At 39.3% G+C, this 16,515-nt stretch overlaps 1 protein-coding gene across 1 annotated transcript; it reads left to right on the top strand.

The window, feature by feature from the left end:
• Positions 1-317: 317 nt before the first annotated feature.
• herpud1 (homocysteine-inducible, endoplasmic reticulum stress-inducible, ubiquitin-like domain member 1) lies at positions 318-12,438 on the top strand. The gene is made up of 8 exons (XM_084734273.1): positions 318-725; positions 2,428-2,505; positions 3,407-3,484; positions 4,570-4,742; positions 6,206-6,316; positions 6,723-7,094; positions 10,805-10,925; positions 11,078-12,438. The coding sequence occupies exons 1-8, from the start codon at positions 573-575 to the stop codon at positions 11,267-11,269; spliced, it is 1,278 nt and encodes a 425-aa protein (XP_084590399.1). The 5' UTR covers positions 318-572; the 3' UTR covers positions 11,270-12,438.
• Positions 12,439-16,515: the final 4,077 nt, after the last annotated feature.

The following is a 16,515-nucleotide window of genomic DNA, read 5'->3' on the forward strand; positions in this document are numbered from 1 at the left end:
GACTGGCATTTATTGATTTAAAGGAAATGTTTGCATTTTATGCATTTAAAATGGTATAGTTTACTGATGCCGTTTCGGTTTGTCTCATATGGAAGCCCATTTCTACCACTTAAAAAAAGTCATAATTTCCTTGCATTGCCTTCCACAGGGTCGTGTGTTTTGGTAGACCGGCAAAATGACACGAGAGTGCCAGAGTGAGCGAACTCATATTTGTTTTTGTTTTTTTTTCTTCCCTGAATAAACGATCTTCGGATCCATGATTAATAACTGCGCATGCTCAAAGGGTGACGATTCTCCGAGCCTCCACGTCTGAGCACGAGCTGACAGTAACCAATCAGCAGCGGCCACAGTGTGTTTGGAAACAACATTTCTCCCCGTCCCGTCTGACGGCGTTTAGAAAAGCACTTCTGTTTTCAACGAAATCCCACAAGGGTTTCTTTAGACGAGACATTTTGCTTCGCTCTTCTTCTGTTTGTTGACATATTGTATCCGGAGGTCTGTACTGCACAGCTGAAGCGTGAAAACGGTATTACTCTGACGACGAGACTACAACGAGTGAAAGAGAGTGAAAAATGGATGTTGGAGATTCTGAACAAAAGACGATTGCTCTTCTCATAAAAACGCCCAACCAGGGTCATGGGGACCAAACCGTCGAAGGCGTCTACCTAAACTGGACTGTGAAGGACTTAAAAACACATTTGTCGACTGTTTACCCAACAAGACCGGTGAGTTATCAAGAGGCGAATAAAAGTTAGCTAGCTGTTAGCGGAAGAGTTAGCTTGTGTGACAGAAGCGAGAGGCTATGTCCTGGAATGTCATGTCTCGAGCCAGCTGCTGAGTGAAGGAGGCTGCTGCCAGGAACAGCTGTCAGCCATTTCCCTCTTACTGTCTGACTTTCTGTTTGTGTGCTCACATCAAACCGACAAAATTATAATTACGAAGAACTTTTGAAGGAGTTTCAGTGGGTCCCAGGTGGAGTGATTTTTTTTATCATGCCCTTACCCTAAAAACAGACAGTGTGTAGAATGTATAATAGCTTAAACTGTCCCCGACAGGTATTAGAGCTAACTTACAGGAAAATTTAACCTGTTATGAACTGTTGACTTCACATAAAATTTGTTGAGCGTGTGTGTTTGAAATGAGACTGCTATACAACCAAATCTTCTTTTGGAAAAGCTTTGGGAATCCTATCATACATTATCGTGAAGTGAGTCTAGATAGAGTTTGGGTATCATTAGACCTATATCGTGATTTGACGTAGTTGTCTTTTCCTGGTTTTAAAGGCTCCATTCCAGTAAATTGATTAGATTTTCAGGACATACCAAACAGCTCTGGTCGTTCTGTTATACCATAATCATCCCCCAAATACTGTTGCAATATTGATAGACGTATTTGATAATGTATCATGATATAACTTTTTGTTCACATCAGCCCTTACACTATGTTAACTGAGAGAAAATGTGTTTACCAAGATATATATCTTTTATCAAACAATAGCCTAAAAATGTCCAGAAACTATTTATAAGCCATATCACCCAGCCTTAAATAGTTAAATGGCTGGATGAGCAGCATAGACCTTCAGATTTGCCCATGGCAGACTTCTCAAGTTGAAAATTCAGTCTAATATCAGGCTACAAGCTGCACTCAGGCCTCTTATAATAGAGTCAGCCAAAACCTTTATCATTTGTGACTGCCAAGTTTCATCCCCCCCTGGAAGACTGCAGCTTTGAAGGACAGAGTGTCCTGGAAGGTGCTCAGATGAGGCAGTAGACTTTAGAGATATATTGTACTATATAGTACAAGCTAGGTCATCCAACCAACAAATTACTCTCTTAATCTTAATGTAATCCTTGTTCTCTAAAAAAAATCTGGTGTCTTCTTCTTGTTTTTAACTATTAGCAGATATTTACAAGCCACTCCTTTGTGAAAAATAGCTTAACAGTAAGGACAGTGCTTGATGCAAAGCCATGGTTTTGTTTATTGTGATTGGCACAGGGTCACTGAATGCATGAAAGGCAGCAGTAGCAAAGTTTGAGAACCAGTGTTATCTAAAAAAAAAATACCAGTGTCATGTTTTCACATTCTATTACATCTTCAATAATTTCTTGTATACAAAACCTCCCCCTAAAACAGGCTGACTTGTGCTATAAAAATACACTTACCTTGCATTTTCCACCAAACACAGATTTGGTCTGAATGTTATTTTCCCCACAGCCCATCTTGCCATGTGCTGTCCTCAGGAAACAAAGACTATGATATGGTTTCAGATTGACCAAAAAAGTCAGAACGCCTATCACCAGCACTGTGAAAAATTCCTTACAGTTTTCCCTCTGTAGAAACATCGCCTAAGACAAGCCACTATGCAAACATAATTTGTTAGTCACTTTTCCCAAAAGTAAACTAACTAAACTGGTTTGTTTTGTGCAGGCTGTGAGTGATCAGAGACTGATCTATGCTGGTAAACTGTTGCCCGACCATCTGCACATTAAAGATATCTTCAGACAGGTATGTGAGAGAATATGTTTGTCTATTTGCAGGTGCACATGGGTGTGCTGTGCATATGAAGTTACTTTTGCATTTGGTTTAAATAGATTTTTGTAGAACCTTATGTCAGTGAAGTTTAACGTATACTTTATGCAAAACCTGAAATGACAAGTTGATTATATGCCTTCATGCTGCTGTTTTTACTGGTGACAAACTGGCTGGAGAGGTTGAATCTAGCCTGTTTTTCTGTCACCAGCCTTTGTCTGATAGTAAATGACCAGAAAGGATGTTCATGGCCTGTGAAAGGGTTGTTGTGCTCTATAAAACCAGTACAGTGTAATATTTCATGTGACTGGTTCATGGTTTTTGTGTGCGAATCCCACCAGAGGCTCATATTGCTGGAGATGAGATAGTACCAGCTGTAAGACAACTCCAGCACTGAAAGATAACGCCAACCATTTCAATGCTCTAAGAGGGTTATTTGAAACTGGGTGATGATAAAATTGAGAAAAACTGAAAAAACACAGAGAGAATGGTGGGCTCAAGATCCATTTCTTCCTCTTCACCGCTGTCAGTGTCATTCAGGATATTTTTCCATACAAGAAAATTAGATGTAACCACACCAGTGAGAACAAAAAAGGTTGCATTATGTCAAAACTACAGACACTTTAGACTGGCTCATATCATCACTGCCAGATCTCCAGCTGAAAGCCAAAAGATGAAGAATTTTGCCTCTGAGATCTTTCAGATCATTGTCAGTGGAAAAGCTCCGTAAAGTCTTAGTTTGGCATTTGTTAGGGACTGTTTGCTCACACTAACATGTTTAATTCTGTCTGCTGTAGGCTACTTCTTAGGCTTGACTGTATCAGTGTGTTTTACCATGTTAGTTTTTCTAATCAGGCATTTATCTCCACCTTCTCAGACTGACTCCATTCCAACACTGCACTTAGTATGTACTTATAGGAATCAACCTCAAGGACAACTGGGAGCAAGACCTAAGGTGAGAAATGATGATGTTTGCTCATATTCTGCTTTCCTCAGAACCTTTAGCAGTGTTTTCAGAAAGTACATTTTCACATTGGAAATTAATTTAACACAGATGACTAAATTTGCTAATGTTGGTCAGAGGTTTTGTTGAAAGTTGGTTCTCTCTCTGAAGAGGTAGAAAGTCGTTAGAGACTTTCAAATGAGTATCTCTTTTTTTTCCCCTCGCACAACCATTCATAGTGAAATCATGCTGCTCATTTCCTTTTTATCTGAATTAATGTTAAAATAATATGTTATAAGTTGAATAAATAAACCATTTTAAAGTGTTGTTTCACTGGAACACTGTTAATGATCTTCACGAAATCAAATTTAATGTCAAAATCTTGTCATCATCATTTTTAAAACTAGTTCAGTTATTTGTTCATGTGTATCCTCAGTGATGGTGGGTAATGAAACTGGAGTGTTGAGTGGAACTCTTTTTGGTTTTATTTTTAGATTGAGGGCCATGTATGCAGAACGGCTGGTTTCAGTTCCTCACTCCCTCATGAATACTAATATATTCTTGTAAAGTAATTTAGGTGATGTTGTGTTTTTTTCACAATATAATGATAATTTTATTGCATTCGTAGATGAATTCAGATCAAAGTTAGCCACTGATTACATTAGCCATTTGTATAAATGCTTCAGTAATGTTTCTGTTTCATAAATTCAACAACATACATCAGCTCTGTGGGTTTTGACAGGAACTCCAGCCCCTGTGGCGTTTCAAGCTCAAAGGCAGCAGGTTTAGCTTGGAGACTGACTTCTTCACCTCCTTCCTCATTACTATCCCACTGTGAAGTGGAACTTTATCACTTCAGCTGTCATCCTCCAGAACTCGGCTACAGTTTTGAGATCAAAAGTACAGCTAAAGATAACTTGCTTTAGTTCACACTTCCAAGTGTCCTGCTCTGCCTCAACTAATACTACAAAACTTCCAAGTGGTTATACATCCCACATGATAGAACTTAGACCTATCTTACTACAGTGGGTTTTCTTGTAGTGCTGAGTAACAGACATTGATCCATTTTGTTTCATATTTTGAACTTGCCTTTGCAGACCAAAGAGACAGCACAGCCACATCCCAGCAGCTCCTCCTCCACAGTTCAGACTCCCAGCACATCAGAACTGAGGCATAGGAGACAGACCTCTCCAACCTCTGCTGCTGCTCCAGCTCACACACACACGCCAGTTTCTCCACCAGGAACTCCTCCATGGCCTGCTACTGCAGTGTAAGCCATAATAAAAGAAATTATGTATCTGCTAAACTGTATTTAGTTTAATGGACATGACCAATGTTCAGGGTATTTTTCCTTAACAACAAAAAGAAATTAGATGTAACCACACCAGCATGAACAGCAAAAAACTGCATGAGGTCAACATTATAGAAACCTACGATAGGCCCATATCAACACTGTCAAATCTCCAGCTTTGGTGAAGAGAAGAAGGATTCTGCCTTGCATATGTTGTTGGATAATGTCATCATGCACGTAAATGCATGTATGAAATTAAAAACAAGGCTATTGTCTTATTTCCAGCTACATTAACACACAACCTCTATTTGACAACCAAATCACATTTTTACCAATGGTAGCATGACAAACAAACATAGTCAAATCATTCAGTTCCCCTCTTCACTTCCTCTGGGTATAATCTCTGTTGCCATCTTAAAGCACACTTCATCAATCTGAAAACATAAGTTGACTTTTGTGAGATCAACCGGTGAAAGCCTGGGGGAACGAGTCAAGAATGATGCACAATTAGGGGATACATTACCTGTAATACATTGTGATCATTTCTATGTGATAGACTGTAAATGTTTTCATGCATTAATATCAATCGTTAGAACCGCTCAAGAGTGAGTGCATTCATTTCAAAACCTCACTCTACATGTGGCCACATAAGCAAATGTTACAGGAAGTGAAAGTGGGCATGTCAAAGCATTTTTGAAACCAATCCTTGATTTGCAAATAAGATGCCTCAACTCAAAAAAATGCAGTTAACCTAAGTGGATTATAAAACAGAGCAGAGTCCTGCATGGGTCCAGTTTTGCAAAATCACACCTGCAAAACTGAGAACCAGAACTGACCCGTTACCCCCAATTATCTCAAAGTCAAATCTGCACAGTTCAGAACAGTGAATACAAGCCCTGCAACCTGGCCCTTACCCGTGATTAAACACATGTACACAGTCACTGTCTTTCCTCTCACTTGTGTTCTCAACAAGCACAGTGCCTGTGACCCTGCAGCTGACAATGTGTTTCCATAGTAACAATGAACCTAGCTTGCTGCTATCAAAAGCTAATACTTTTTGACACTTTTTACAAGCAGCAAACTCGCTAAATTCCTCAGGATTTTCCACAATTTAGTTTCCTGTACTGGCTCATCTGGCAAATGTGTGGTCAGAGGTTGTGTTGTAGGGTTTCACAATAAAATCCTGCTGGCTGATTAGATTTGACATTACTGTATTAGCCGATACAAATATTAAAAAAATACCCCACAATCATTATCAATTCTGATTTCTCCAGGGAAAAATATATTAGTTTATTGTATGCTTTATATTATTGCTCTCACCAGCTGCCCACCTGCATCCCGCTGCAGGACTCTTGAACAGAGTTCTGTTACGACTAGAGAAATATAAATTAAATTCTCTGTTATGAACAGATATTAATATTCTTTGTCATTTTCCCCTGCAGGCCTGGAGCTCCACAGATGATCCAACCAGCCTTTCCCACCTACTCCCTGTACAGCCCTCAACAGCTACTGTGGCTCCAGCATGTATACGCCAGACAGTATTACATGCAATAGTGAGTTTTCATTCATACACCTAAAATTCATACTATGTTTTTGATGGTGTGAGTTGGGGCTGAACAGTTAATCGTCATATTATTGAAATTGCGATGTGGCCAGATGCAATATCCAAATTGCAGGGCCTGTGATTTTCTTTGATGAAGGTAAAATGTGTTACAGCATTTTCTGTGAAAATGAAATGCAAAAAATACTATTCCCTCTTAAATTGTGACTCATTGTAATCCCAGTATCTGATACTTATCGTTAATAGTTGTATCATGATTTTCCATGTTATTCAGCCATAGTGTGAGTTCCTTCTTTATCCTCACAGTCTCATGGTCTGACATGGCCATGTGTGACTTCTTCCAGCTTGCTTCATATACTCTTGACTTACTTAATGTTTGTCTCATTTTCCACCAACAGCCATGCAGCACTGGCAGCAGCAGGCAGCGTCCCCTCTCCTCCAGCTACAACAACTGGCCAGTACCCACCTGTCCCTGCCCACCAAGTACCTGTTCCAGCCCCATTAGCCAATCAAGACCCCATCAATAACCTGCCAGCGAATCAGAACCCAGCACAGGATGGCGCTTTCATCAACCCAGGCCAGGCCAACCAGAACATGCGGATGAACCCGCAGGGCGGGCCTGTGATGGAGGATGAGGAGGACATGGACCGCGACTGGCTGGACTGGATGTATTCTGCCGCAAGATTTGGCGTTCTGCTTATGATCGTGTACTTCAACTCCACCCTGAGTCGCTTCCTGCTGGTGATGAGCACCCTCCTCCTCATGTATCTGTAAGTTTACACTATTACTTTGTATTTAACAGCTATGAACAGCTACCAAACTTGGCTGAACAGCTCCACTACACTGTTGTGGTCTGAGTGACTTATTTTAAAGCACTCCTCTCTCTGGAGGTTACTGGCCCTTATCAGATACTTGTATTGACATCCAGAGTCTCTCTCAATAGCAACACTCAATCATTTAAAACAACTCAAGGGCTGAGTTGCTTGTGGCTGAGTGTTATTTTAAAAAAACAGCACATCACATACAGTATGTTACCACTTCTTTGGAAATTTAAGTATAAAATCATTAGACATAGAAGTATAGTAGCATGCCTGGTTTGAACTTCCTCTGTGTCACTTAGGCCTTGGTAATCAAACAATAGTGATATGTATCAGCAATAGACAATCAATCGCAATAAGAAAATGTTTCAATAAAATGTTGAGTAGTTTGACTTAAATGCATAGAATGCAAACCATTGTGACAGCATGTAACAAATACACCCTGGCTTATAAAGCTCCCTTGATAATGGAGTGTGCTACGAGTGACACACAAACAGCCAAGCATTTAAGGTTTGTGTTGTTCAGTTGCACCACTGACTTGTGACACGACAATAGAAGCAGTGTGGAGTGAGAAAATGAGTGCAGATGGTGAGTAAATTGTTAAGAAGAAAGAATTGCCAGTATGGCAATTTGTTGGTCAAAGTACAAGTGTGCACTAATGGATAAAATGGTTAAATTCAACCATTTACATTTGTTATTTATTAAAAATTCTAGTAAGAAACGTAGCTGATGTTTGCATATGCTTACAGCCCATCTTCAGGATATGTACCTTTAAAACCTATTAGACCGAAATTTGTTGTCAGAACAAACAAGCTAAAGCAGCTGAGTGTAATGTACAAAACACATGGGTTCATGGGTTAAAGACAGCACACATAGACACCAAACAGTCAGTGGTTCCTCATCCTTGGGAAGTTCAGCAAACAAAATGTAAACCACACACTGAACTGATGCTGATCACTGCAGGCAGCACAGTCCATACTGCTTAGCTTTACTATAGAGTAACTGAGAACGCAACATAGTCTGAGATACATACAGAACTTTTTGTTTGTATACCTCTTTTTTATGTTTCAGCCATCTTGTTCACAATAGCTTGTTTGTTTGACTTCACATCTGTGCACTGCAGCAGGGGTGTGATAATCACTTCCTTAAACAAGTTTTTATTCAAATGACCCAGTCACTCAACTATAACTAAATATTCAACTGAAAAACAAAAAAAGATCACCACCCGCATTTCCTCGCAAAGCTAACAGGACTTGATCTAATTTGTTTGGAGACAGTTGCCTTCATACTTGAAATTCAAGCTGTATCTGTGTCTTGTGTCAAGTTGATTGTTTCCTTTAACATCCCAGAGTAACTGTGATTAAGTCTGTGTCATAGAGAAGTCAGAGGTCAATTTCACATGTATTCATGTTCAAAGTTGGCAGCATTGCACAGAGACAGCAGGTTCCACATCAACACTGTTGTTATCATCAGGTCAGGCCATGTTGTTCCTTTACTCAACGTGTTCCGGTCTCACACTCTGTCGGCTATTACATAACCCTTCACATTCCATCACTCAGCCGTGGTTTAAAAGGGTTTAGTGTATTGACTGTGTTCCTATGTCAAGGGAAAGCAACGAAAAAGCCACTGCTGGAGGTGAGAGAAATGCTGTCATTTGTCAGAGGGGAAAACACTTTTTTTAACAGAAACGAACTTAAGCCAAAATTCAGGTCATTTCTTTAGAACCTAAAGAGATGAAAGACAGACACTGTGTGTGTTTGTGTGTGAAGGACACCGGCTGCCCCACTGATAACATGTCAATCGATATGCATTTGACTAATGATTACTCATCAGCAAGGTTAATGTTAAGACACATACATAGCAGACATCTGTTTCTGTCCCCCACCCTCACTTTCTCTTCTCTGTCAGGTCTCTTTCCCCCTCTTTGATCACTCACTTTGTCGGAAATGTAAACAGGAAAAAAGTTCATAGTTTATCATTTCAACACATGACAGCATTACCAGCAAAAAGATAACAAAATGTTAAAGATACAATATATTACATTCAGCCTCACTAGATATCAGCAAACAACACTAAAGTGCACTAAAATGTGTTTTTAAAAAACAACATATTTGGCCACAAATAGGCAGTGTTGGATCAGAATCTTTATCCATGTACATTTGATCAATACCGCCTAGTTTGACAATTTGATCTGAATTTAGTCATCAGTGGTGTTTAGCTGAGGCTTACTTTTCCCCCCAGCTTTACTGAATAAACAGTTTGTTTTGGTCTGAGATGCTAGTGCTGCACTGCGCCCTCTGCTGGCAGTGAGTGGTGCATACAGCACCTTCAGAAGTACTGTGACATGAAGAATTTAGAAAAGTGTTTCTAAAGATGAGGATAAATCACAAAAATGAGGAACAGATTTACTGCAAACTACAGTATTTATTCAAACAGCTTAAGGCCATGGACCAGTAAATCTACAAAGCTTGCAAATGTCAGGATAAGATCTATATTTCTTCACCCAGAACAAAAGAGACAAGCATAGTAATAAAACAAGGCTAATATATAACTAACAAAATATAAATATGAATAATCCCAAAATATTTTCAAGTCTTGAATTATAGTGTGATATAATATAATATTTTGAGGTCAGTTTGGTACTTTTTTTAGTGGATTTATTGGTAGAATATGCCAGAAATGGAATATAATATCCATAAGTATGTTTTCATTAGTGTATAATCATCTTAAAATAGGTGTTGTTGTGGTTTCCTTACCTTAGAATGAGCCATTTCTACAGAGGGTGCAGGTCTACAGAGGCCATCATTTTGAATCACCATGTTTTGGCTGTAGCCCAGAATGGACAAACCAATCAATCAGTCTAGCTCTTTTTGTGTGAGTTTTGTGGCCACTGTAGGTTCTCCTACATGCCTGGAAGGGGAGATTAAGATGAGTAGTATCCAGTTGGTTGCAGTTTACAATGTCATCACTAGATGCTGCTAAATCCTACATACTAGTTCTTTACATCTGCTCTTATCAATTTGTCGATATTAACAATATAATGTGAGAGAGATCAGTCACAGTGACAAACCCACAGAGAGTATTCAGCCAAATCTACTCTGTAGAGCATTTTAGCATCTTTTAGCACATTGATTTGATCTTGTGTTTTGTGACTTTACTGATTTGGTTCAGTCACTTTCATTAATCTTGTTTTCACAGCAGGCAGCTATTTTCAGAAGTAAAGAAAGGGTAAATATTAGACTACAGTGATCAGGTACCCCGAAAAACAAATGTATCTGCTGGATATATAAATAGACAACTATTAATAAACAGGCTAACTTTATTAAATGATCATTCTGTCTGTCAGAGTTGTGTTTACAGCTTGTTGTACTGTCCCTAAGTGACACAAAAAATAAACATGTTTAGCTAGATGTAGTGTTCTGTGGAGGCATTGTATTGCACAGTAGCTACAGAAGTGTATACTGATGTCATCACAGTGATCATATAATATGCTTATGTCTGTTTTCTTCTATGATATCATATCAGTTTAGTTTTGGCTGCTAAATAATTTGAAATAAAGTCTCAGACTTTAGTTCATGGACTTCATTTTATAGCAGTTTGATATAAGTTGCTTGTTGCTGTTCACTGAGCATTCGTATAAACATGTACTCTGTCCTCCACAGACACACTGCGGGCTGGTTTCCCTTCAGAAGGAGAGTGCAGGTCCAAGGACCCAACCATCTGCAGCCCCCTGAGGTCCAGCACAACCAGCAGAACGAGAACAGGAACCCAGTCCCAAATCAAGTAAGATAACATCTCCCATATGTTTGTGATTCATCTTCATTTCACTTAAGTTTCATAAACTCTGTTGGGCATCTGTGGATGGAAATAGTATACTTAAACTGAGAAACACTTTCATCTTTTTTTTACAATGACTTCGTGTCCTGTCCACTCAGGCTGACCAACCTGCTGACAGACAAAGGGAGGAAGGTGCTCCGGCAGCAGCGGACGGATCAGACGGACAAGGACCGATGACAGCAGTTTTAGTGCCTCCTCACAGGGTGTCAGTCATGTGGACGGCCTGGGTTTTCTTCAAAACATTCTTTTCCTCCCTCATACCTGAGGTTCCTCAGGGTGTGGCCAACTGACCACCTAGAACTGAGACAGCAGACTCTTTTTATTTTTCAGTGGGGAGCAATAATCTATGGAGTTGTTGCTTGAAAGGCTGGTGGAAGGAAAAGGAAGTTGTCTGGAACTGTCAATTCAAGAATTAATAAAAACACCGGCATTGTACATATGCATACAAAGAATGACTCAGACATCCCTATTGAAACACCAGCAAAGCAAAGCAGTGCCATATCCTTAAATTTCTAAAACTGTCAACTGGAAACAAAGGAAGCAAAGGACTAGAAACATCTGACAGCATTCTTGACACTAAGAAATTGTTCAAAGGACCTCCAGCTATCCCATTTCTCCATCTGACCAAGCATCTACTGTCTACTGATTGTTGGTTTTTACAGCTTCCTGAGGTATATTTGCTGCATGACAAGGCTTTGTAAGACAAGTACTGCTTCTTTATCCATAGAACATCAATAGGTGGCAGCTGAGGGTCAAAAATAAACCCTGTAGCAGACCATTGCACCTAATTATTCTCCCAGTGAGGAGATTTATGTACACAGGCTTTCTGATCCCATGGGATTCAAAATCAGCTCATCTGAGTTTTCATAATGAAGAATATGATCCAGATAAATACTTGCACACTTACTGTAAGCCGTGTTCAGTTGAAGTCAAAATCCACACACAGACAGAACTACAGTAATGTATCTAAAGGCCATCTGAATCTTTTTCTTCGGGGAAGCTTTGATTTGTTCTTTACAGTCTGATCTTTTTATATATATAATAATATATGTAATAAATTATATATATGTTTCATATATATATAAAGTGAATGTGTCAGTTAAATTCGGACAAACAAAATACAAGATGTGAATCGAACTGTAATGGCCTTTATTTTCTTCATACAGTCACTGTGTAGTGAACATTGAACAGCCTCAGTGCCAGAAGAAACTGACCAGGACTGGAACCTCAGTTCACAAACAAAATTTGACAAATAGAACAAACCATGGAACAAAAAACATCATGATTCAAAAAATTGAAAATAACATTGTACCTCCTGTATGACTTTTCTTTTTCAGCGCTGTTTTTGATGGATTTTTCTGTTATTGAGTGTCAGCTGATGGTGAATGTGACCAAATACAAATTAGACTGCTTCCCTCTGCTAAATCTTTGGGTATGTTTTCTGTAAAATAGTGTTGTTGCTATAGTAAAAGAAAAAAAAAAAATTTTTGTAAATAATACTATATTTACACAACGCACTTTACAACATGTATGTTATGCAAACATCTTTACACATAGAGGGGTTACGCTTTATTATTTGTGGGAAGATTTCTAAAATAAGTTTAATGCCTAGAAGGCTCAGAGTTTTGTTTTGTTTTGTTTTTTAGGCTTCAAGTCCAAAAGGGCTTATCTAAAGTTGTATAAAGCTGGTTAATAACTTATTCAGTTCTCAAGACATTAACAAATAAACTTCACAAGTGGCAGGGCTTAGCAAGAAAATGGCCACAACTCATCAATAATTTCTCCAATCATCATAAACCTGGTGACATATCTACAGGATGTGTATGGGAGCAGCCTTACTGTGCTGAAGCATTTTGAGCAAGACCTGTAGGGGGCGTCACAAATACCAAAAATGTGTGCCTCTAAACCCACAGGTCAGAATTTGCTCTGGGGGCAAGCATTAACCAAAATCTTAAGTGCCATATTGATTGGTGCAAGTGGGTGTGTCTTTCACACATTTGCTCATAGTCATAACTCATGATGCCTTAGAACAATCCTGATGAAATCCACTGGAGAAATCTTGCCCTGTCTCCTGAACATGCACAGAGTTTTGTTCAAATACAGTTTTGGTTGGGGGGGGGTGACTCTGATCACGTTTGTGAAGCCTTTGACCAGCTGAAAGCAGACTAAGTTTTGGTTGATTGAGCGCGTAAGGGTTTGAACCAGCAGACTGCTCGCATATTTATTTAGTGTTTTTTCAGAGAGCGGACTAAGTTTCAATTTCAGATCAAATTGAAAATCCCATTAAATCAAAATAGGTTAAAGGTCATCTCTGTGCTGTTTAATTTACAGGAATTATTGATTTAGAGAAATAGGTTAGAAATGAAACTAAGGCAAGTTTACTTCTGAGTTGGCTCTGTATCCCAGGAATCTTAGCATCACCTTTTATTATTTTGTTTTTGCAGGTCTTAACTTCATTCATTTAACATTCCAGATTAGAAATTAAGTGTGGATCAGCGAAGCTCCCCCACATCACCCCTACTCTATCTGTACTGTATCATGTTTAAGCAATTTTATCTCGTATTTATTGACAAATCATCACTGTCACAGATCAGATGCATAAATGACAATAACGATAAGTTCAAGCAGTGCTCACTTAAAAAAAAAAAAAAATGAAGTAATGTGACATGAGTCCTGATCTGTTGTTTTGCTTTCATTAACTGGCTGTAATCTGTGCATGTTTTATTGATCTTTAACAAGGAATACATGGGTTTTAACTATCTCTGGTTCCCTTTGGAGAGTGACAGTAATTTGTCATCATGTATAATTGGACATTTTAGTAATATTTTCTTTTTGTGTCTTTCTGAGAGAGTTGCTTGTTGACAAATGTTGTAGAATGAAGTGTGTTTTTAGGGAGACTTGCAATAATGGATGCAATAAATGATCTTAAGTGAACAGCTCATTGTTGTGTTGATTAGTTGCAGATGTGGTTTGTGAGAACAATGTGTGTACTGATTTCAGTACAAAGAGTAAAACCAGAGTTTGTTGACCTCGTGTTTAAATGCATAAACTCGTGTAAGGTCATTATAGGACACACATGTACTGTAGCAAGATAAATATTATGACCTCGAGTGCACTCTCTAGCTGCACTGGCCCCACTACAAATACAAGCAGAGTTTGCTACAAATGCGTCATGCCACAGTGCCGTTGAGCAAGGCACTCCACCCTCAACTGCTTGGGTGGCAGCCCCATCACTCACACATCTCTCTCCAACAGCTGCATATCTATGAGTGTGCTGTGTCCATGTGTGTATTTAAAGCCTTTGTCTGTGTGTGTATAAAATAAGAATGGAAAATGGATTTCCCCCGATAGCAGCCATGTCCAATATATTTCATAGGGCCGTGTAGCTATACATTACAGGTGAGGGAAATAATCAACACTTAGATGCATCATGATTTTCTCTTGAAAGATTATAAAGCAATGCAGAAAGTCAATACATTTTCAACCTTCTTCTTAACATGATCATCACCTATAACAATTTTGTAATAAAGGCTGTATGTTCCTTATAATTCACCAGTCGGGTGGTGAAACGGTCACGCAAGTCAGAATTCCAAGTCGGAAACTTGGGCAAGATCCACGTGGCCTTAGTTCACAGATGTCACAGCAGTATGGAAGCTTGCACAGTGAACAACAAGCAAAATGGCCCTTGTATCAATTCGCCTGCTCCTCCTGTCTCTTTTGAAGTGTGCTAATCTGTCAAATCAGCTGCTGCAGTGATGCTTATTAAGTTTTCTTATGACACCTGCCATATGAACATCAGTTTGCCACGGGGCACCCATGTTTTCCTGAGTAAATGCACCAAGACACATACAGATTGAAAGTCAAAGTGCCTAAGTCACGCCACTTCCACTGTGACCTAAATTCTGAAAAAAGTAAGGTAAGAACAGTAGTCTATGGCAGGAGACAGTTTTTTTTATTCTGTTTGAACTGTGCCACAAATTACACCTGTCCATATGACAGCCTCACAGCACTAATGAAGAAGAACGGATCTTATTAGTTTCCCTTGGGGGAAATTCGATTTTTTCACTCCATTGTACTTTCACTCGGCGCCCCGAGCAGGTGGGGGTTCAGTTCCTTGCTGAAGGGCACCTCAGCAGTGCCCAGGAGGTTAACTGGCACCACTCCAGCTACCAGTCCACACTATGTACTTTTGGTCTGAACAACAATCAATCAACGTCTGTGACAAGTCTAGCCTAACTTCTTGTTTTACAGGAAACAATATAAGCCCCACCAGGCATCTCATTGGAACAAAACAAACATTCATGGCATTCCCTCTAAAAGCTGGAAAGGTTTTTTAGTCTTGTGTGGCTAAAAATACCACCTGTTGTGCATGTTTGTCATGCACTGACATGAATCCTGTTTGTGACCTTGTCCATTCTAAACCCTTCTAACCTAAAACTGAGGGCTGTTCAAGCTAATGATTGACTAAAATGTCGTCACTGTGAAGGATTCAGTCTCAGTTCTTGGAGAAAACACTCACAGCTCTAAAGTAGCAAATTTAAAAACAGATCCAGCCTGTATCCAGTAAGCTATTGAGCTCATTTTACAATGTGAATGTGATTCTTTGCTGAAGAAAGAGAGGATTATGGGAGCGTGAACAGGGAGACTCTAAAAGTTAGACTATCAGAGGAGGAATGAGATGTACACCGGTATTTTTATGTGTCATAGTTCATCGTGTCTTTGTTTTGGTTTGCATTTCCAGCATGTGTTCACAGTGGAGTGCAACATATGTGAGTATGTGATCAAAGAAGTGTTCTTTGAAGCTCAACTCAGTGTGTGTGTGTGTGTGTGTGTGTGTGTGTGTGTGTGTGTGTGTGTGTGTGTGTGCAGTACAAGGTCTTCTCCCCAGGCTTTGGATATTTTTCTTGTTAAAACCAAGTGTAAAATGTTCTTGTTATATTAAGGTATCAAAAATGAATAGCCTATGGAAGAAAACATAATATTCAATACTTTATTGTCATTTCAGCGTAGCTAATAGAAATTTGCTTTGCTGAAAAACCTCAGGGCATAGCATAAATCGCCATTATAAAGTGTATAAATTTAATAAACTATCATATGTGCCTTTACAGTCAAGTAAAACGTTATTATGTCCCAATATCATGAATCATAATTTGGTCAGGGTACTTTACAACCTGTATAGTGTGCGACACCCTCTGTCCTTAGAACCTTGAATTGGGTCAGGAAAAAACAACAACAAAACCCTTTTAAAAAATGGATGAACCCTCAGGAAAAGGACAGATCCCTCTGTAAGGACAGACAGACATGAGATACATGTTGCTTCTACAAAGCAAATCACCAAAAACCTCATTAAAGACAAATATATTTTGATGAGTTTATGGGAGGAATGTGACTCCAGAAGGACGCTAGTCGGCTTCAGGTGTTGACAGCGGGACCGGAGCCACATGATCTCCTCTCCACCATGGAGACCTGGAAGAGGACAGGCCATGTAAAAAGAAGGACAGGAAGAGAGACAGGGACAGAGAGCTACAGTAGAAAG

This window comes from Lutjanus erythropterus, chromosome 13 (genome assembly GCF_056507025.1).
Source record: "Lutjanus erythropterus isolate fLutEry1 chromosome 13, fLutEry1.hap2, whole genome shotgun sequence".
Classification (NCBI taxonomy): Eukaryota; Metazoa; Chordata; class Actinopteri; order Lutjaniformes; family Lutjanidae; genus Lutjanus; species Lutjanus erythropterus.

Excerpts from the sequence above, each read along its gene's own strand:
- herpud1 (XM_084734273.1), top strand. The coding sequence starts at position 573 with ATGGATGTTGGAGATTCTGAACAAAAGACGATTGCTCTTCTCATAAAA. Across the intron at positions 726-2,427 it reads CTGTTTACCCAACAAGACCG|GCTGTGAGTGATCAGAGACT; the intron begins GTGAGTTATCAA and ends TGTTTTGTGCAG. Across the intron at positions 2,506-3,406 it reads TTAAAGATATCTTCAGACAG|ACTGACTCCATTCCAACACT; the intron begins GTATGTGAGAGA and ends CCACCTTCTCAG.